The sequence below is a fragment of the Xenopus tropicalis genome, chromosome 8, assembly GCF_000004195.4.
Source record: "Xenopus tropicalis strain Nigerian chromosome 8, UCB_Xtro_10.0, whole genome shotgun sequence".
Taxonomy (NCBI): domain Eukaryota; kingdom Metazoa; phylum Chordata; class Amphibia; order Anura; family Pipidae; genus Xenopus; species Xenopus tropicalis.
The window spans coordinates 124057818-124080393 of NC_030684.2; the positions used below are offsets into that span (position 1 = coordinate 124057818).

At 41.7% G+C, this 22576-nt stretch overlaps 1 protein-coding gene across 1 annotated transcript; it reads left to right on the forward strand.

Annotated features, from left to right (window-relative positions):
* Positions 1-1479: 1479 nt before the first annotated feature.
* LOC100486273 (vomeronasal type-2 receptor 26) lies at positions 1480-22524 on the forward strand. Its single transcript, XM_031891771.1, has 9 exons — positions 1480-1718; positions 5503-5794; positions 7950-8774; positions 10240-10467; positions 11352-11475; positions 12881-12886; positions 15212-16118; positions 21145-21323; positions 22322-22524. Exons 1-9 carry the CDS (start codon positions 1480-1482, stop codon positions 22522-22524), a joined length of 3003 nt encoding a protein of 1000 aa, XP_031747631.1.
* Positions 22525-22576: the final 52 nt, after the last annotated feature.

The following is a 22576-nucleotide window of genomic DNA, read 5'->3' on the forward strand; positions in this document are numbered from 1 at the left end:
CGACAGATCAAACCTGGCGACAAGATAGTCCCGAGGAAAGTGTAACCAAAGCGTTAAAGAATTCCGAAATGTTCCTATTCTTTGCGCAAAATACGTTTTTTTGTGGAAATTTAACGAAACCACGAAAAACTCGCATACTTTCCGAAATGTTCTATAAGTTAGAAAAAATACAAAATTATCTCAAAATTGTTTAGTAAATGGACCCCTTAGAGTGGGAAAAGTTTGGATTTTTTTTACAGTAAAGGCTTTGAAGTTGTAAAATTCTTCTTGAAGTGGCTGTACAGGCAGATATATTACTTATTATTAGTGATATTACATTAGATAGCTTCAAGGGAAGACTGAATCCTTGTTTTAGCAAGTGAGAAAATGCAAAGTAAGTAACATGAGTTTTTGGTGCACCAGGGACTGGTTCAGTTGAGCTCTTGAAGTCAGGCAGCAATTTTCTCCCCCACTGAGGCAACTTGGAGTTTCAGGTTTTCTTTCCTTTTTGGCTTCCTCTAGATCAGTGGTCCCCAACCAGTGGCTCGGGAGCAACATGTTGCTCACTAACCTCTTGGATGGGGCTCTCAGTGGCCTCAAAGAAGGTGCTTATTTTTGAATTTTTGTTTTATTGGTAAGTTTTTGGAGGCATAAAGACCACGTGTACTGCCCAACAGAGCCTACTGTAGGCTACCAGTCCACATAGGGGCTACAAATAACCAATTACAGCCCTTATTTGGTACCCCCGGGTACATTTTTCATTCTTGTGTTGTTCCCCAACTCTTTTTATGTTTGATTGTTGCTCAGGGGTTCAAAAGGTTGGGGATCCCTGCTCTAGATCAACTAGCATTTAGGTAACTTTCATTTGGAAAAAAAAGTTGAAATCAATGGTCTTGTATTGTTTTTCAAACTCAACTGAAATGTATAGTTTTTTTTTAGTTTAAAAAAGTACAAAGTATTAAACAATAAGGGGCACATTTACTAATCCATGAACGTCCGAAAAGCGTCCGAATGCGTTTTTTTCGTAATGATCGGTACTTTGCGACTTTTTCGCAACTTTTTCAAGCTCTCAATACGAAAGTTGTGACAATTCACGAAAGTTGTAATGGCAATGAAAAAGTCGCGACAATTCACGAAATTTGTAATGGCTATGAAAAAGTCACGACAATTCGCGCAAGTCGTAACGGTTACGAAAAAGTCGCGTCAATTTACGGAAAAGTCGTAACGGCGACGGAAAAAATTGCAAAAAATACAAAAAAGTCGCAAAATGTTCGATTTCCAATCCAAATTTTTCTCATTCGGATTCGTGGATTAGTAAATCAGCCCCTAAGTATAGAATAGAATGAAGATATTTTTGTAAATGGCAAATACAGCAACAAATAAAGAGATGAAGAGCATACGGTTTCACATGGTACATAATGAAAATCCTAATATACATGCAATGTGTTTTTGTGTAATCCATTTGCATTGAAATAAAGTACATTTTCTTTACTGAATAGGATGAAGAAGTCTCTCGGTTTTCTGTCTCCTTGCCTCCAATGCTGTTTGCTCATCATCTCGTGGTTTACTGATGACATTTCTGGAACATCCCACAGAGGGTGCAAACTGTCAAATGAGGATATTCTGGGTTACTCTTTGCCTGGAGAAATCACGCTGGGGGGATTGTTTGCTGTGCATATGGATGTAGAATATCCTGAAGTCAATTTCAGGGAACCACCAAAATCAGTCCAATGTAGCACGTAAGTTTCTCTTTTACCATTTACTTTTACATTACCACAGAGTAGAGCAGGGATTTCCGACCAGTGGCTCACCGACCTATTGCATGTTGCTTCCCATTGCCTCAAAGCAGGTGCTTAGTTTTGAATTCCTGGCATGAAGTCAAGCTTTAGTTGCATAAAAACTATACAGACTGCCAAACAGAGCTGCCTGTCAACATAGGGGAAACCAATAGCCAATCAGATTTAGCTCCCCGGACCTTTCTGCCTTGGAATATTAAATCTTGTACATATATATATATCATCATTTACTAACATCAGACTTGCATTTCTAGGTGCAAAAATGGATGTATACAGTACAGGTATAGGATCCCTTATCCATAAACCCGTTATCCAGAAAGCTCCGAATTATGGAAAGCCTGTCTCCCAAAGACTCCATTTTAATCAAATAATTTAGAATTTTAAAACTGATTTCCTTTTTCTATGTAATAATAAAACAGAACCTGTACTTGATCCCAACTAAGGTATAATTACCCCTTATTGGGGGCAGAACAGCCCTATTGGGTTTATTTCATGGTTAAATGATTCCCTTTTCTCTGTAATAATTAAACAGTACCTGTACTTGATCCCAACTAAGATATAATTACCCCTTATTGGGGGCAGAACAGCCCTATTGGGTTTATTTCATGGTTAAATGATTCCCTTTTCTCTGTAATAATTAAACAGTACCTGTACTTGATCCCAACTAAGATATAATTACCCCTTATTGGGGGCAGAACAGCCCTATTGGGTTTATTTAATGGTTAAATGATTCCCTTTTCTCTGTAATAATTAAACAGTACCTGTACTTGATCCCAACTAAGATATAATTACCCCTTATTGGGGGCAGAACAGCCCTATTGGGTTTATTTAATGGTTAAATGATTCCCTTTTCTCTGTAATAATAAAGCAGTACCTGTACTTGATCCCAACTAAGATATAATTACCCCTTATTGGGGGCAGAACAGCCCTATTGGGTTTATTTCATGGTTAAATTATTCCCTTTTCTCTGTAATAATAAAACAGTACCTGTACTTGATCCCAACTAAGATATAATTACCCCTTATTGGGGGCAGAACAGCCCTATTGGGTTTATTTCATGGTTAAATGATTCCCTTTTCTCTGTAATAATAAAACAGTACCTGTACTTGATCCCAACTAAGATATAATTACCCCTTATTGGGGGCAGAACAGCCCTATTGGGTTTATTTCATGGTTAAATGATTCCCTTTTCTCTGTAATAATAAAACAGTACCTGTACTTGATCCCAACTAAGATATAATTACCCCTTATTGGGGGCAGAACAGCCCTATTGGGTTTATTTCATGGTTAAATGATTCCCTTTTCTCTGTAATAATAAAACAGTACCTGTACTTGATCCCAACTAAGATATAATTACCCCTTATTGGGGGCAGAACAGCCCTATTGGGTTTATTTCATGGTTAAATGATTCCCTTTTCTCTGTAATAATAAAACAGTACCTGTACTTGATCCCAACTAAGATATAATTACCCCTTATTGGGGGCAGAACAGCCCTATTGGGTTTATTTCATGGTTAAATGATTCCCTTTTCTCTGTAATAATAAAACAGTACCTGTACTTGATCCCAACTAAGATATAATTACCCCTTATTGGGGGCAGAACAGCCCTATTGGGTTTATTTCATGGTTAAATGATTCCCTTTTCTCTGTAATAATAAAACAGTACCTGTACTTGATCCCAACTAAGATATAAATAATCCTTATTGGATGCAAAACAAGCCTAATGGGTTTAATTAATGTTTTATTGATTTTTTAGTAGACCTAAGGTATGGAGATCCAAATTACGGAAAGACCCCTTATCCGAAATACCCTTGGTCCTGTGCATTCTGGGTAATGGGTCCTATACCTGTATAAGCATTCATAAAATGCCATAGTAGACGTTTATGTCAGTATTATACAACCTGGAATTCATTTTTGTATCTATCTATGATGATTATCAAGTACCTTGCAAATGGAGGGCTGTTAATAGAGCACTGGAATTCTGGGACAAATTGTGGGCAAAACCCAGAACAACTAAAATTTAAACTTTACCAGCTTTTAATAAATGAGGCCCCTGGTATCTGGTGCTATGCCCGCTATCCAAATCCAGAATTTTTTCTGTATAGCAAGAATACACGGGGAGGCCCATTTGTCAACATTCTCATTTTCATGGTTTTACAGGCTTTTTGACACATAAATGAGACCCTCAAAAAACCCCAAAACTTCTAAAACTAAGAGACACAAAGGGGCCCATTTATCAATGTACGATTGAGTCCGAATACTAAAAACTCATATTTTTTACAAAATACAACTGTGCATATTAGAACTGTGTGTATTTTCTGCAATTTTTTCGTTCATTTTTTTTACAAAAATCTGTACTTTGCAACAATTTGTGCGACAAAATCGTATTTCTTGGAGCTGCCATTGAGTCCTGTGGGAGGCTTCCAAAATCATGCACTGAAGGTTCAAAGTCAGAAAGTTTTTCGAAAACTTCGGAACTTTCGGATCATACCACAATATTTTCGTATGAGAACGATGCGAAATTTTTGCGCTTTTAGTGCACATCAGAAAATATCAGATTTTTGTATCATACTTTTATAAGTCAGAAATTCGGACTTTGATAAATGGGCCCCAAAAAGATTAGCCAATTGAAAAAGGACAGCTGCCAGTGACTTCTACATGACCTTGACAGCTTTTTGACGGCATATTTTTACTTTCAGATTTGACGCATAATAAATGGGAAACAAATTGAGTTTTAGCTCAAGAAAACAAATTGTGAAATGTATTAGTAAATGCCCCTCCTATTGCTCTCCCCTCACCTTGGTATATTTTATCCTAAACACTAGTGATGAGCGAATCTGTTTCGGTGAAAAATTCGCGAAACGGCAGAAATTGTCGCCCGCGGCTATTATTTTGTCGCACGGCTATTGTTTCCCCTGCCGCGGCTATTATTTTGTCGCGCGGCTATTGTTTCGTCGCCTGCGGGTTTTGTTTAGTCGCGCGGCTATTATTTTGTTGCACAGCTATTATTTTGACGTCCGCGACTATTCTTTTTTAACGCCGGCGACAATTTTTGGACGTGCGGCAAATTTTTCCATGGCTAATTTTTTCATCCGTTTCGCGAAACAATCCGCCAATGGCGAAACGCCGAAATTCGCCGCAAATCCCTGCCTGGCGAAACATTTCGCCCATCACTACTAAACACTTAGGAGTAGTGATGAGCGAAATAATTTCTGTGTTTCCACGTTTGGCGGATTGTTTTTTAAACAATCTTGAAAATTCACCCCATGACAAAAAATGGTGGCTCATGTAAAAAAAAATTGACGCACGTGTAAACAAATTAACACGTGTTAAAAAAGTTTGCCTGTCACGTCTTTTTTGACGTGTGCGTTAAAAAAATGACACGTGTGACAATTTTTTTATTTGATGCGGGACATTTTCAACAGATTCGCTCATCACTCCTTAGGAGCAGATTTATCAAAATGTGAGATTAGAGCTCACCACAGAAAAATTTAGTTAGAATTCACCATTTGATAAATACCCTTCTGAAAATCCCATAGGAGAGAATAGAACATGGGTGAATTTTTCTGTGGCGAGCTCTAATCTCACATTTTGATAAATCTGCCCCTTAGATCTAAAAATATTTCTTTAGAAAAAAAAAATTATTGTATTTTAAAAATGATACTCAGTCACACGATGATTAATATTTTCATTATTTATTTAACAAAATCTTGAATATCATGTTTCAGTTTTCACATCAGGTATTACCGCTACCTCCTGGCTATGGTATACTCAATTATGGAAATAAATAACTCTTCTGACATTTTGCCAAATATTAAGCTGGGCTTCCAGCTCTATGATTCGTGTTATAATGAAGTACGTTCTCTGATGGGGACATCATGGATCCTATCGGGAAAGGAGAAATTTGTGCCAAATTTTGACTGTCACCAAACTATCATGCCAAGTGCGATTGTTGGGGACATGCCGTCCAAAGCCTCAATGCCAATTGCCAGAATTCTGGGACTCTACAGTTATCCTCAGGTAAGAAAATATTTGGTTAGCAATGAAGGAGAAGGAAAGTCATTTTGAAATTTTACTGCCAATAGATTTGCCATATTAGTGCCACCTAGAACGCTATATTTATTCTGCAGAAAGCTTTACCATACCTGAGTAAACAGCCCTAGAAGTTCTCTCCGTTTGTTTAAGATAGCAGCTGCCATTTTAGCTTGGTCTTCCTGCTGCAGTTCTAGAGGATGGTAGCTCAGATTACACATTCCTAAGGGTAGGGGGGAAGGAGTTCTTAGCATCCTTGGGGGAGGGAGAGCAGGAGAGAGTAGAGAACTGCGCAGACTCTGGCCCCGGGAACGAAGGATTTTTCTAAGAGAGGAAGTCTGATACCGAAGAACATGTTTACAAAAAAGTAGATAAGAAATCCTGTGTTTCTTTTGATAGAGGACTGAGTGCAGCGTTTCTGTGAGTGCTTATGGCTGTATTTACATAGACCTTTCTGATAAAGCTTACTTAGTTTTTACCTTTTCCTTTAAAACTATTAAGCCTGATACTCATGGGGCTTTTATTTTTTTTTCTATTTTAAATCATTTATCATTATTGTGAACAAGTTTTTTTCAACTGATAGCACTCAAAAAAATTATCTAATAATGCATGTGAGTGCCTCAATCTTTTCAAAACTCTTTTTTTTAGATCTTAACTCAGTTTGGAGTAAGTTTGCAGTTTGTTGGCCCATGATATATTAATGAGTATTATTAAATGTATGAGACACTTAAACCAATACTTTGGAAAATAGTGTGTTCATTTATTTTATTGCCACTGATAAAGTGGATAATAGAAAAGTAACAATCTGCAGAAAAATACCCATCAAATTGCCTGAAGCATTAAAATAAAGGGTATTATAAAGGGTAAATAAAGTGTATTCTGGTTTCTTCCCACTATCCCAAAAACAAACAGGCAGTTTAATTGGCCCTTGATAAAATGAACCTTACTGTGTGTGAAAATAATAGAGACCTTAGATTGTAAGCTTCACTGGGGAAAGGACTGGTGTGAATGGTGAATAATGTCTGTAACGTGCTACTTAAATGTGTCAACAATATATGAATACCAGGAAAAATAGAATAAAAAACAAAAAATATTATTTTGTAGAAATGTGCCCAAAACTAAAAAAAAGAAAAACATAGTTAAGTTGGGTTGAAAAAAGACTAAAGTCCTTCAAGTTCAACCGATCTAAGTGAGCTCCAGTGCATATATATTTACACACTCATACTAATTATCTATACCCCCACATATATAAAACATATATACATATCTATACAGACTTTAGATTTTAGTACCACAATAGCCTTGGATACTATGCTTGTTCAAGAACTCATCCAGGCCCCTCTTAAAGGCATTAACAGAATCTGCCATTACCCCATCACTAGGAAGGGCATTCCCCAACCTCACTGCCCTCACCATGAGGAACCCCCTACGCTGCTTCAAATGGAAGCTCCGTTCCTCTAATCTAAAGGGGGGGCCTCTGGTGCGCTGATTGCTTTTATGGGAAAAAAGACCCCCCATCTGCCTATAATCCCCTCTAATGTACTTGTACAGAGTAATCATGTCCCCTCGCAAGCGCCTCTTTTCGAGAGAAAACAACCCCACCCTGACAGTCTAACCTCATAGTTTAACCCTTCCATCCCCTTAACCAGTTTAGTTGCAGTCTCTGCACTCTCTCCAGCTCATTAATATCCTTCTTAAGGACTGGAGCCCAAAACTGCCCCCCATACTCAAGGTGAGGCCTTACCAGGGACCTATAAAGGGGCAAAAATATGTTCTCATCCCTTGAGTCAATGCCCTTTTTTATACAAGACAGCACTTTATTTGCTGTAGTAGCCACAGAATGACACTGCCTGGAATTAGACAACTTGTTATCTACTGAAAACCCCTAGATCCTTCTCCATTAAGGATCCTCCCAGCGTATAACTCACATTTATGGAATTTCTACCAAAGTGCACAACTTTGCATTTACCAACACTGAACCTCAGTTTCCAGCTTGCTTTCCATTTTTCCAGTTTTGTCAAATCTCTCTGCAAAGTGGCATTATCCCACCACTGTGATGTGTCAACAACATTTATAGATAATTTTGATTTACATAACAATAGACAACAATGTCATTTTAAACAATATTTTACTTCTTTACCAGGTCAGCTACGCCTCGGCTCATCCTCTCCTAAGTGACAAAACACAATTCCCATCCTTCCTAAGGACAATCTCAAATGATAACTATGAAGTGTTCGCAATTGCTCGATTAGTGCAGTATTTTAATTGGACCTGGGTGGGTATCATAACCTCAGATAATGATTTAGGACGATCTGGTACTCAGCTTTTAACCAAAGAGATTGAGAGTAATGGTGGGTGCATCGCTTTCCAAGAAATTCTTCCCCTCTACAATTCCATGGAGTCTGTGTATCGCATTGTAGACGTCTTGAAGAAAACGAAAGCTACTGTGATCATTGTGTATTCCACAATGGAAAATCTAATTTCTTTAATGGAAGTCGCTTCATTTAACAACATCACTGACAAAGTGTGGGTAGGCAGTGGTAGCTGGTCCATTACATCTGACTTTCCTAGAAGAGAAATATTAACAACCTTAAATGGGAGCCTCGGTCTTGCACCTCAAAGTGGGAAAATTCCAGGATTCAAGGAATTCCTCTACAGCATTCACCCTACTAAATATCCAGATGATATATACATAAAGACTTTTTGGGAACTTGCTTTTGGTTGTGTTTGGCCAGCTAATAAATCAACTCCATTAAAGGAAGGCTCAGTTTGGTGCACTGGAACAGAGAGACTGGACACCATTGATACATCGGTGTATGATGTATACAACTTTAGATATACTTACAAAATTCACAATGCCGTCTTTGCAATAGCTCATGCTTTACACCAGATGAATACCTGCGTTCCAGGACATGGGCCTTTTAAGAATGGATCTTGTGCAGATATACATAACCATCAGCCTTGGCAGGTATAATTGATGTTGCTGATCTCAAACAATTTTTTTTAATTTAGTTTTATTCATATTAAACTCATTTTAGGTAAAATTATATTGAATTAAGGAAACTCTACCCAAAGGGATATTACCATGACAAATGTAATTTCTATTAAGGGCAATGGCACAAGGGACACTTACATACATTTTTCGCTCTGAGAATGGATGTCAATAATCTTGCAATCATGGTATCATCAATGGTAATCTCCTGGAGCATTGTGGGTCCAGGAGATTGTAGGAAAAAAAAGAATACCCTTAATAGGCCTAGGGGTACTTGTAGGGAAATAAATTATCATTGACAAGCAAAGTCATGCAACAGCAGCAAGAGACAGCAAAATATCCTTATGTAGTAGCATACATGAATGGGATAAGAAGGCAATTTATTTCCATTTGCATGGCACTGGTAAGGCCTTAACTAAAATGTTCAGTAAAGTTTTGTTCTTCAGTGCTCAAATGGGATATTTTTGAAATAGAGACAGTCCACAGAAGAGTTACTAAACTGATAAGGGTATGGGATGTATTGGTTAAATGGCTGGCTAAGTTTTTATTGTTTTCCCTGGAGAAGAGGTAATTCAGGGAAATATGATGTATAAATATGGAAAGAGACCTACAACAACCTCTTGGATGCTTTATTCACCAGTAGGTTATTCCAGTGGACATGAGTTCACCCAGTCAGATTAGAAAAAGGTCTGTGAAGTTGTGGAATTCTTTTCCTGAAGAGGCTATTCTGGCAGATATATTAGATAGCTTTCTGAAATTAACTGTGGCAAACCAGAGATGACTTTAGGCAGGTTAGGCATTTAAACAAAAAGGTTGAACCATATTTACGTGTCTTTTTTCATCCTCAGTTATGTCACTATGAATGGGGAGGGGATGTCATTCTGAGTTTTTGAGAGATTTCCAGCACAGAAGGTTGATAAAAAAAAATCCCAGTGTTATCTGCCATTTCACTAAAATACTGCAGTAATATAAAAATCAAGTTTCAAATAGGACCTAGCACCATTGTGCATTGAATGTAATGCCTATAATCTAAGCAATGCAGCATTCCACCTGCTGATAGGATGATTTAGTAGAACGCCCCATGTGTCATTGTATGGTAATCAGATAGTAGTCATGGGGGATTTTCTTTGCATCCCTATATCCCTATATGTAGAGTGCATACCCTTAACACCTAAAACATTTCATCCCCTCCTGGGGACTTCATCAGAGGTGCAATGCGGCACGACAACTTCTGATAGGATGATTAAGGATGTAAGTAGCAAAATGTCCCATGTGCCATTGTTCTTACAATGTTAAAATTAGCTTATGGTTCATTTGCCTCATACCTTGACATAACAATAGACATAATATATAATATCCTAATTTTATATTCAGCCACTGTGCACCAAATATGTACTTGAAATTGAAATTCTAATACAAGTATGAATGTCTTTTCATCCAGCTGCTTCATTACATCAAACATGGAAAATTCAACAATACCGCAGGGGAGCCTGTCTTTTTTGATGAGAATGGGGATGTTCCAATCCATGTGGATATCCTGAACTGGCAGCTTTTCCCTAACGGAAGCAATCAGTATGTCTCTATTGGTAGTTTTGATGCTGGATCTGAAAAAGGACATGAACTTAAGATTGAGCAGAAAAATATTTTATGGAATCAAGGACAAACCCAAGTAAGCACCTTTATTGATTCAGAATCAGAAAGATAGTGATCCGGATGGCAAAATGATGTTATATTGGCCCAACTACAGCAGAATGTAATGTAACTGGCATGGTGGTGGAATGGAGAAAACTCAAGAGTAAATTCTGATCAGGGCACCATAGCCTATTGCACCTTTTAATGTATAAGGATAACTGAATCTCCTGTGAATGACAATTTTATTCCACAGCAGTACAAGCGCTTTACAGCAACACAATAAGTCCTACTTAATGAATTCTGTTTGGGGTTAAAAACATCTGTGAATATAGGCCCTTTTTAATGGACAAGAGTCATTTATGTGCTGTAGCAATCACTGTCTTATCCCTGTCATTATATAAGTGATGTTATTAAAGGTGAAATGGTTGATCTGGTAACCCAAAGCAAGGGGGTATTTGCCAGCCTATTTGTTTGAATACGTTGGTTGGTTGCTATGGGTTTTTAGACCAGATACAAGCACTGTGCCTTTTGTTCATTAAACACATATTTGCTTTGAGAAGATGTTACTTCCAAGGCTCCCTTTACATGCTGTGCTTAAACACGCAACTGCGCTGTGCCTAGTGAATCCTATGCAAACATCCTATGCATCCCTAATGGGGAAATCATGCAATTCACACGCACACTAAAAAACTTAAAAACAAGCGCAACAGAAGCGAATCTATATCAGTAAATCACATCAACGTGTTAATGCACCCTATTTGCTTTTGTCTGGAATTCTGGGAGAAAAATTCTGTGCTGTGTATAAAAAAAACATGGCATCTGGTGAGTTGTAAATGTGCCCTATAACTGATCTGTTTCGGCCTTGGTTTGTACCACTCCTTCTTTTCAGTAAATTTCTATTGTATTTTGCTTTTTTCCTAGGTCCCCACCTCTGTGTGCAGTGACACATGTCCCAGAGGCCACAGAAGAGCCACACGCCAAGGGCAACAGATCTGCTGTTTTGATTGTGTGCCTTGCTCTGAAGGAGAGATTCTAAATCCTTTTGGTATTATATCTTATTCAAGTCAATCCCCTCTCATTAAATGACATTGTCACTCAACTATACAAGAAAAAAAAACATATAGTAGAGTTTTCACATCATAGTAGGGGGATATTTATCAAAGTATGAATTTAGGGGGCACATTTACTAATCAATTATGAGATGAAGTCGGATTTTTTCTTACTTCTAGATAATTTCGAGATGTACAAGTGGGTTTTCACCAGAACTCAATTTTTTCGTCATTATTCCCAGAAAAATTCGAGTTTTTCAAAAGTAACTACAGGTATAGGATCCCTTATCCTGAAACCCGTTCTCCAGAAAAATCCGAATTACGGAAAGCCCATCTCCCATAGACTTCATTTTAATTAAATAAGTTAGAATTTTAAAAGTGATTTTCTTTTTCTCTGTAATGATAAAACAGTACCTGTACTTGATCCCAACTAAGATATAATTACCCCTTATTGGGGGCAGAACAGCCCTATTGGGTTTATTTAATGGTTAAATGATTCCCTTTTCTCTGTAATAATAAAACAGTACCTGTACTTGATCCCAACTAATATATAATTACCCCTTATTGGGGGCAGAACAGCCCTATTGGGTTTATTTCATGGTTAAATGATTCCCTTTTCTCTGTAATAATAAAACAGTACCTGTACTTGATCCCAACTAAGATATAATTACCCCTTATTGGGGGCAGAACAGCCCTATTGGGTTTATTTCATGGTTAAATGATTCCCTTTTCTCTGTAATAATAAAACAGTACCTGTACTTGATCCCAACTAAGATATAATTACCCCTTATTGGGGGCAGAACAGCCCTATTGGGTTTATTTAATGGTTAAATGATTCCCTTTTTCTCTGTAATAATAAAACAGTACCTGTACTTGATTCCAACTAAGATATAATTACCCCTTATTGGGGCAGAACAGCCCTATTGGGTTTATTTAATGGTTAAATGATTCCCTTTTTCTCTGTAATAATAAAACAGTACCTGTACTTGATCCCAACTAAGATATAATTACCCCTTATTGGAGGCAAAACAATCCTATTGGGTTTAATTACTGTTTTATTGATTCTTTAGTAGACTTAAGGTATGGAGATCCAAATTACGGAAAGATCCTTTATCCGGAATATCCTTGGTCCCGAGCATTCTGGATAACGCGTCCCATTCCTGTACTATAATTTGTGATGTATAAATGTTTAGTGAACTTTCTTTTGTAAAATAAAAATTCGACAGGTTTGATCTGTCAGTACCATTGAGTCCTATGGAGGCTTAGAATAGTAGAGGAACAGAATAGTCAGTGACAGCCTGTCCTTCAAGGACAAGTTAAACCCCCTCGTTGTTTTTAGTTTCACACCTTTCAAGGACAAGTTAATCCCCTCTTTGGTTTCAGTTTCACCCAGCTCCAAAGGGAAACGTAATCCCCTCATTCTTTTCAGTTTCACATTTTTCAAGGGGAAGTCAATCCCATCATTGTTAATTTCACCCAGTTTCAAGTGAAACTTAAACACAACTTAAACACAAGAATAAGCGCCAATGTTCCTAAAATGGCTGCTGGAGCAATTCCTGTTTGGGAAAAATTAAAAGGATTCATGGAACGAACATCCGTTTAAACTCAAATTTTTCGAGTTTTACCAATGCTTTCAACTCTAAAACTCGAAATTTTTGTATGAATGATTAAAGAATTTATACCATGTCGAGTTCATATGACTTTCAAGCCCAGAAAAAAATGAATTTTAGTAAATGTGCCCCTAAAACTAGTAAAATAGTAAAATTCTCTCACTATTTATTCCTTCCTATAGGATTTTGGATGCATATTTATTAATGGGTGAAAGTTATAACTCACCATTTAATAAATACTCCCATAGGAATGAATACAAAGTGAGGGAATTCTACTGGGGGGAGCTCTAAATTCACACTTTAATAAAAGTGGCAGATTTACTAAAACTATAATTTCTCATTTTTTTTAATTTTAAAATTTGACTAAACTCATTTCATCGAATGTCTGACTTTTACTAAAAAATCTAATATGAAAAGTCCATGCAAGAAAAACTGTTAATGTTTTGAGTAGTCGCACCAAAACCTGTACTTTATCAAATTGTTGCACAAAAAAACAGCGTCAAAATTCTGAAACCTCTAAAGTTTTGAGACAAAAGACAGATCTTCAAGGAAAGGGAAGAGACCCCTGCCATTGACTTCTGCATGATTTCAGCACATTTTAGCTGGCAAATTGTTGGATTTGGATTTTTAGCTGTTTGGATGCATAGTAAATTTAGAAAATATTGTGACATTTTTCTGTGTCTTTTAGTGCTAAAAATCTGAATGGAGAAAAAAAAACCCAGTGGTTAGTAAATGGGACCCTAAGGGGCCCATTTACTAACCCACGAACGGGCCGAATGCGTCCGAATGCGTTTTTTTCGTAATGATCGGTATTTTGCGATTTTTTTTCCGTGACTTTTTCATAGACATTCCGAATGTTTCGCAAAATGCCGCGACTTTTTTGTAGCGTTACTACTTGCGCGAATTGTCGCAACTTTTTCGCAGCTTTCGCGCCGAGTACGAAAGTTTCGGATTCATTCAAGCTTCAGTATGGTGACTTTTCTTGGGCCAGGTTGGAGCTGCAGAGTGCCATTGAGCCCTATGGGATACTTTCCTTGGGCCGGGTTGGAGCTGCAGAGTGCCATTGAGCCCTATGGGAGACTTTCCTTGGGCCGGGTTGGAGCTGCAGAGTGCCATTGAGCCCTATGGGAGACTTTCCTTGGGCCAGGTTGGAGCTGCAGAGTGCCATTGAGCCCTATGGGAGACTTTCCTTGGGCCGGGTTGGAGCTGCAGAGTGCCATTGAGCCCTATGGGAGGCTTTCCTTGGGCCGGGTTGGAGCTGCAGAGTGCCATTGAGCCCTATGGGAGGCTTTCCTTGGGCCGGGTTGGAGCTGCAGAGTGCCATTGAGCCCTATGGGAGACTTTCCTTGGGCCAGGTTGGAGCTGCAGAGTGCCATTGAGCCCTATGGGAGACTTTCCTTGGGCCGGGTTGGAGCTGCAGAGTGCCATTGAGCCCTATGGGAGACTTTCCTTGGGCCGGGTTGGAGCTGCAGAGTGCCATTGAGCCCTATGGGAGGCTTTCCTTGGGCCGGGTTGGAGCTGCAGAGTGCCATTGAGCCCTATGGGAGACTTTCCTTGGGCCAGGTTGGAGCTGCAGAGTGCCATTGAGCCCTATGGGAGACTTTCCTTGGGCCGGGTTGGAGCTGCAGAGTGCCATTGAGCCCTATGGGAGACTTTCCTTGGGCCGGGTTGGAGCTGCAGAGTGCCATTGAGCCCTATGGGAGACTTTCCTTGGGCCGGGTTGGAGCTGCAGGGTGCCATTGAGCCCTATGGGAGACTTTCCTTGGGCCAGGTTGGAGCTGCAGAGTGCCATTGAGCCCTATGGGAGGCAAGTCGTAATGGTTACGAAAAAGTAGCGACAATTTCCGAAAAATCGTAACGGCGACGAAAAAATCGCAAAAAATACAAAAAAATCGCAAAATGTTCGTTTTCCAATTGGAATTTTTCCAATTCGGAGTCGGATTCGTGGGTTAGTAAATGTGCCCCTCAGTGTCTTTTATGGCTATTTCAGTGTAATGTTATTTCACCCTTTGCTAATATCCAGTTGGTGGGGTAATGTTAGACCTTTGGTTGTTGTTGCATATACTGCAGATTTAAACACATCTGTTCTATTTATTAAGAACTTTTTTCCTCTTTCCTCTAGATGACAGTGAGTGCATCAGATGCCCAGAAGACAAATGGCCAAATAGCAAAAAAGAAATATGTCTGCCAAAAGTCATTCAGTTCCTTTCTTATGAGGAGATGCTTGGCACCAGTCTTGCTTGTATATCAGTTTTGCTCTGTCTTCTCACCTTTTCAGTGTTCTGCCTGTTTATCGCCAAGCACAAGACCCCCATAGTGAAAGCCAACAACCGAGAGCTCAGCTACCTTCTTCTTATCTCCCTCATGTTATGTTTCCTCTGCTCCCTAGTGTTTATTGGCCGACCCAACATGATAACCTGCATGATACGCCAGGTGGTGTTTGGTGTCATTTTTTCAGTTTGCCTTTCTGTTATACTGGCAAAGACAATGACTGTCATTTTGGTCTTCAGTGCAACAAATCCAGACAGCAAGATTAGGAGGCTGGTGGGCCTTCGTATACCTATCTATATTGTTCCTTTTTGTGCAATGGTTCAGATAGCCCTATGTATCGCTTGGCTCGCCATTGCTGCCCCATTCGCTGAGTTTAATATGGAAGCAGAAATAGGAACAATAGTTATTCAATGCAATGAGGGATCTAATGCATTCTTTACTTGTGTCTTGGGCTACATGGGCCTCTTAGCTTCTATTAGCTTGTTAGTTGCCTTTCTGGCTAGGAAGCTCCCTGACACGTTTAATGAAGCCAAATTTATTACATTCAGTATGTTGGTATTTGCCAGTGTGTGGGTGACATTCATCCCAGCTTACCTTAGCACCAAGGGTAAGAACATGGTAGCAGTTGAGATCTTTGCCATCATATCATCAAGTGCTGGGCTACTGGTGTGCATATTTTTCCCAAAATGCTATATCATTTTATTGCATCCTGAAATGAACAGCAAGCAATTCATAACTGGGAAAAACAACAGAAAATGGTGAACTGCAACTTACATATCATATGTTGTGTATAATTTTATATTATGTTCCATATTTTAATTCAATGTAACACATTAAAAAAATAAATACTTTGGAATGCTCAAGAATAAAATGGGAAAGTCTAAAATATCTAAAGACTTTGAGATTTTTTTACTAGCCAGGAAATGAACATTCATAATGAACTTAAAGTACTGGCCTAGTAAAGCATGATGTAAAAATGGAGAGAACAGTTCTATTGACTTGTCTGCCTGATATCTATACTGGCTTCTGTCCTTTAGTACTTTTCTCCTTCTCTCTTTTTCAGGGGTCCCCAACATTTTTTACCCGTGCAACACATTCAAATGTAAAATGAGATGGGGAGCAACACAAACATGAAAAAGCTTCATGGGGAAGCAAATAAGGGCTGTAATTGGCTATTGGACTGCCCCTATGTGGACTGCCAGCCTATAAGAAACTCTGTTTGGTGGTACACCTGGTTTTTATTAAAACAAAACTTGGGCCACTGGGAGCAACATCCAAGGGGTTGGGGAACAATATGTTGCTCACGAGCCACTGTTTGGGGAACAATGCTCCGTTTGTGCCGTTGAAGATAATAATGTGTGTTCACTAAAAGGGAGCATGGTTGCCAGTGCACAGTTTCAGCCTTTTTAAATAATTATTTTAAAAAAAAGAGGTCTTAGTACTGAACATAGTCTGGAATATGGAAGCTTACAAGCCACATCCAGGTTCCTCGTTGTACGTGAGTCCTACACTGCCTATCAGTATTCTAATGGGGTTATGTAATAAAAGACACTAAGGGGTCCATTCACGATACCACAATTTTTTTTTTCAGAAAAAATTGTATTCTTTCTAATTTATAGAACTTTTTGTTATGTCCACAATAATTTAGTTAAAATTCCACAACTTTTTTGTGGTTTACGTTACATCTTTTTTGCAAGGACTACGACCATTTCGGAATTCATTCAAGCTTTGTTATCGTGACTATCTTTTGGCCAGGTTGAAGCAGCAGCGTGCCGTTGAACCTATGGGAGCCTTTCCTTGGACCGGGTTGGAGCTGCAGAGTGCCATTGAACCTATGGGAGCCTTTCCTTGGACCGGGTTGGAGCTGCAGAGTGCCATTGAACCCTATGGGAGACTTTCCTTGGGCCGGGTTGGAGCTGCAGAGTGCCATTGAGCCCTATGGGAGACTTTCCTTGGGCCGGGTTGGAGCTGCAGAGTGCCATTGAGCCCTATGGGAGACTTTCCTTGGGCCGGGTTGGAGCTGCAGAGTGCCATTGAGCCCTATGGGAGAATTTCCTTGGGCCGGGTTGGAGCTGCAGAGTGCCATTGAGCCCTATGGGAGACTTTCCTTGGGCCGGGTTGGAGCTGCAGAGCGCCATTGAGTCCTACGGGAGACTTTCCTTGGGCCAGGTTGGAGCTGCAGAGTGCCATTGAGCCCTATGGGAGACTTTCCTTGGGCTGGGTTGGAGCTGCAGAGTGCCATTGAGCCCTACGGGAGACTTTCCTTGGGCTGGGTTGGAGCTGCAGAGTGCCATTGAGCCCTACGGGAGGGTTTCCTTGGGCCAGGTTAGAGCTGCAGAGTGCCATTGAGTCCTACGGGAGACTTTCCTTGGGCCAGGTTGGAGCTGCAGAGTGCCATTAAGCCCTATGGGAGACTTTCCTTGGGCTGGGTTGGAGCTGCAGAGTGCCATTGAGCCCTACGGGAGACTTTCCTTGGGCTGGGTTGGAGCTGCAGAGTGCCATTGAGCCCTACGGGAGGGTTTCCTTGGGCCAGGTTAGAGCTGCAGAGTGCCATTGAGCCCTACGGGAGACTTTCCTTGGGCCGGGTTGGAGCTGCAGAGTGCCATTGAGCCCTATGGGAGACTTTCCTTGGGCCAGGTTGGAGCTGCAGAGTGCCATTGAATCCTACGGGAGACTTTCCTTGGGCCGGGTTGGAGCTGCAGAGTGCCATTGAGCCCTATGGAAGGCTTTCCTTGGGCCGGGTTGGAGCTGCAGAGCGCCATTGAGTCCTACGGGAGACTTTCCTTGGGCCGGGTTGGAGCTGCAGAGTGCGATTGAGCCGTACGGGAGACTTTCCTTGGGCTGGGTTGGAGCTGCAGAGTGCCATTGAGCCCTACGGGAAGGTTTCCTTGGGCCAGGTTGGAGCTGCAGAATGCCATTGAGCCCTATGGGAGACTTTCCTTGGGCCGGGTTGGAGCTGCAGAGTGCCATTGAGCCCTATGGGAGACTTTCCTTGGGCCGGGATGGAGCTGCAGAGTGCCATTGAGCCCTATGGGAGACTTTCCTTGGGCTGGGTTGGAGCTGCAGAGTGCCATTGAGCCCTATGGGAGGCTTTCCTTGGGCCGGGTTGGAGCTGCAGAGTGCCATTGAGCCCTATGGGAGACTTTCCTTGGGCTGGGTTGGAGCTGCAGAGTGCCATTGAGCCCTATGGGAGACTTTCCTTGGGCCGGGTTGGAGCTGCAGAGTGCCATTGAGCCCTATGGGAGACTTTCCTTGGGCCGGGTTGGAGCTGCAGAATGCCATTGAGCCCTACGGGAGACTTTCCTTGGGCTGGGTTGGAGCTGCAGAGTGCCATTGAGCCCTACGGGAGGGTTTCCTTGGGCCAGGTTGGAGCTGCAGAATGCCATTGAGCCCTATGGGAGACTTTCCTTGGGCCGGGTTGGAGCTGCAGAGTGCCATTGAGCCCTATGGGAGACTTTCCTTGGGCCGGGATGGAGCTGCAGAGTGCCATTGAGCCCTATGGGAGACTTTCCTTGGGCTGGGTTGGAGCTGCAGAGTGCCATTGAGCCCTATGGGAGGCTTTCCTTGGGCCGGGTTCGAGCTGCAGAGTGCCATTGAGCCCTATGGGAGACTTTCCTTGGGCTGGGTTGGAGCTGCAGAGTGCCATTGAGCCCTATGGGAGACTTTCCTTGGGCCGGGTTGGAGCTGCAGAGTGCCATTGAGCCCTATGGGAGACTTTCCTTGGGCCGGGTTGGAGCTGCAGAATGCCATTGAGCCCTATGGGAGACTTTCCTTGGGCCGGGTTGGAGCTGCAGAGTGCCATTGAGCCCTATGGGAGACTTTCCTTGGGCCGGGTTGGAGCTGCAGAGTGCCATTGAGCCCTATGGGAGACATTCCTTGGGCCGGGTTGGAGCTGCAGAGTGCCATTGAGCCCTATGGGAGGCTTTCCTTGGGCCGGGTTGGAGCTGCAGAGTGCCATTGAACCCTATGGGAGGCTTTCCTTGGGCCGGGTTGGAGCTGCAGAGTGCCACTGAGCCCTATGGGAGGCTTTCCTTGGGCCAGGTTGGAGCTGCAGAGTGCCATTGAGCCCTATGGGAGGCTTTCCTTGGGCCGGGTTGGAGCTGCAGAGTGCCATTGAACCCTATGGGAGGCTTTCCTTGGGCCGGGTTGGAGCTGCAGAGTGCCACTGAGCCCTATGGGAGGCTTTCCTTGGGCCGGGTTGGAGCTGCAGAGTGCCATTGAGCCCTATGGGAGACTTTCCTTGGGCCGGGTTGGAGCTGCAGAGTGCCATTGAAACCTATGGGAGGCTTTCCTTGGGCGGGGTTGGAGCTGCAGAGTGCCACTGAGCCCTATGGGAGGCTTTCCTTGGGCCGGGTTGGAGCTGCAGAGTGCCATTGAGCCCTATGGGAGGCTTTCCTTGGGCCGGGTTGGAGCTGCAGAATGCCATTGAGCCCTATGGGAGAATTTCCTTGGGCCGGGTTGGAGATGCAGAGTGCCATTGAGCCCTATGGGAGACTTTCCTTGGGCCAGGTTGGAGCTGCAGAATGCCATTGAGCCCTATGGGAGAATTTCCTTGGGCCGGGTTGGAGATGCAGAGTGCCATTGAGCCCTATGGGAGACTTTCCTTTGGCCGGGTTTGAGCTGCAGAGTGCCTTGAGCCCTATGGGAGGCTTTCCTTGGGCCGGGTTGGAGCTGCAGAGTGCCATTGAGCCCTATGGGAGGCTTCCCACACAGCAGCTGACTCCGAGCCGGATCCGTTTTCAAACCGGCAAATCCGTGTTACAGTCACCTCCGTTTCCCACACGGCAGCTGACTCCGAGCCGGATCCGTTTTCAAACCGGCAAATCCGCGTTACAGTCACCTCCGTTTCCCACATGGCAGCTGACTCCGAGCCGGATCAGTTTTCAAACCGGCAAATCCGTGTTACAGTCACCTCCGTTTCACAGCTCAGGGCCGGGTGTCAGTGGGCGGGAACATTCGCTAAACGGATCTGTGCCGCATCTGTGAAAACGAATCCGTGAAATTCTTCGGTGTGGTAGTTATCGGCGGTACAGTACATCCTCAGAGCTACAAATTTCATAAAGGTAAGTCACTGTGCTGCCCCAGCAGGTAATACTGTACAGTACATAACCATTAAAGTTAATGGTTTATATGTATTTTCATTGTTACGCTGCCACCTAGTGACCAAGGTCGCATTACAACTTGTTTACTTCAAAGTCTGTATACCCTCCCATTCCCTTCCTTATGTGTGACGTCAGTTCCTCCCATCATGCCATTCATGTTCCTGCTTCCTATGTGTGAGGAGCTACTCCAGGGGTTGGGAAAGCAATATTTCTTTTGACCTCCAGCATTTGTCCATCCACCCCAACGTTTGTTAACCCACAACAAATAAACAACCTTTTGTGGATTCCAAGAGTCTGGTGAGTTCTGCTATCTGGCAAAGATTGCCCAAGGTGGTTGTGCCCAGCTCCATACAAGCCCAGGGAGAGGGGTCTCAGGGGAAACTCAGCCATTATCACAGCATATTATTAGAGACTATTACACTACTACTACTATGTACCATTTAAAATACATTTAGAAATATTTAACTATAGAGCTGAAAGGCTAGGTAGTGTAAATATTTTGCAGTACTATAAAGGGTCAACTGATACAAGTCATACTATAGATTCCATAGTGTAAGTTAATTTAATATTTTGTGTGTCTTTTTATGTATTTTGAGTGTTTTTAGGTTTTAATCTTAAAGCAATTTGTTAAAGTTTTTAACTCTGCCAAACATGATTAGGTGGTGTTTGTGTTGTTTGTTAGGCAAATCTTTGGCGATACAGACTCTGACAGTGAGCCAGAGACGGCTATAAAGAGGAGATGCCACAATGTCCTCCCTTGTCCAGTACCACCTATTCCTTCCCCTACTCCTGACAATGAAGCTTGCCAGACTACTGCTAGACCTCTCCTAGACCAGAGGCAGACAGAATCTTATTTTACTGGTATATTCTTTTATTTTCGTTAAATAGTTTTTTAATACTGTTATGTTAATGTTACAACTGAACATGTATATACAGTCAAGCCGTGGCAAATTTTATCTTAAGTCAAGGTACTTGCCTGGATCTGATGCAGTTAATGTAACTGTTAGGGCTCTGGCACACGGGGGAGATTAGTCACCCGCGACAAAACTCCCTGTTCGTGGGCGACTAATCTCCCCGAGTTGCCTACCCGTGCCATCCCACCGGCGCGATTTTGCCTACCCCTGCCATCCCACCGGCGCAAATCGCCGAAAAAGATGGCGGGTCATGGCAACTCGGGGAGATTAGTCGCCCGCGAACAGGGAGTTTTGTCGCGGGCGACTAATCTCCCCCGTGTGCCAGAGCCCTAAAGTTAATGTTTTTATGTGCTGAGTGAATCTGACAGATCTTGGCTGAACATTGTTCATTGTAAGCTTACATTTAGTTTGGTCATTTAGCAGATGCTTTTATACAAAGCAACTTGCACATAAGGACAATAGAAACTATAAACATAAAGGATTTATTATTATAATAGTACATTTATCATAATTTGTTGTTATTCACTTAAAAATATGTTATTGACATACCTATGTTTCACAGCAGCACCACCTGCCCCCTTAAGTACATCTTGCATGCCTTCCAGTCAGGTATTTTTTATAATAATTAATATATATATATATATATATATATATATATATATTATATTTTTTAATAATTGTTTGCATGCCATCTTTGCTAAAAATAATGACTCTCCCCATCCTCAGTGCCTCAAGTTGCAACACGTGTCTCTCACACACCATCAAGCTCTATGGGCCAGATCTCTGCCACGCCTCTGCCAGATGAGCATTTCTTTAGGCCCACATTTAGACTGGGGAAGACAGGCACTAGACCAATTCCATGCTCTGGTAAAATCTTTTTTTTTTTATTTCAAACATCTAGTTTTTCAAAATGGTATCTAACTTTCAATCTTTCCTTTATTGTAGCTGCTCAGCTGCACATCCTAACTTTATTGGAACATGTGAAGGAACAGCAAATGGCGATTGCTGCTGCTGTGAACAATCTTGCTGCAAGACTGGGGACAGAGGCTCCTGTGGCTGAAATGCCTAAAGACATCAGTATCCCCCTGACCACTGTGCCTGAAGTTGAGGAGTTTGAGGAATGGCTTAAAGACTCAGGAAATTCATAAGCTAAACAAAACATGGTATGTTTTTTTCCCATTATCTAAAGCTACTTTATGG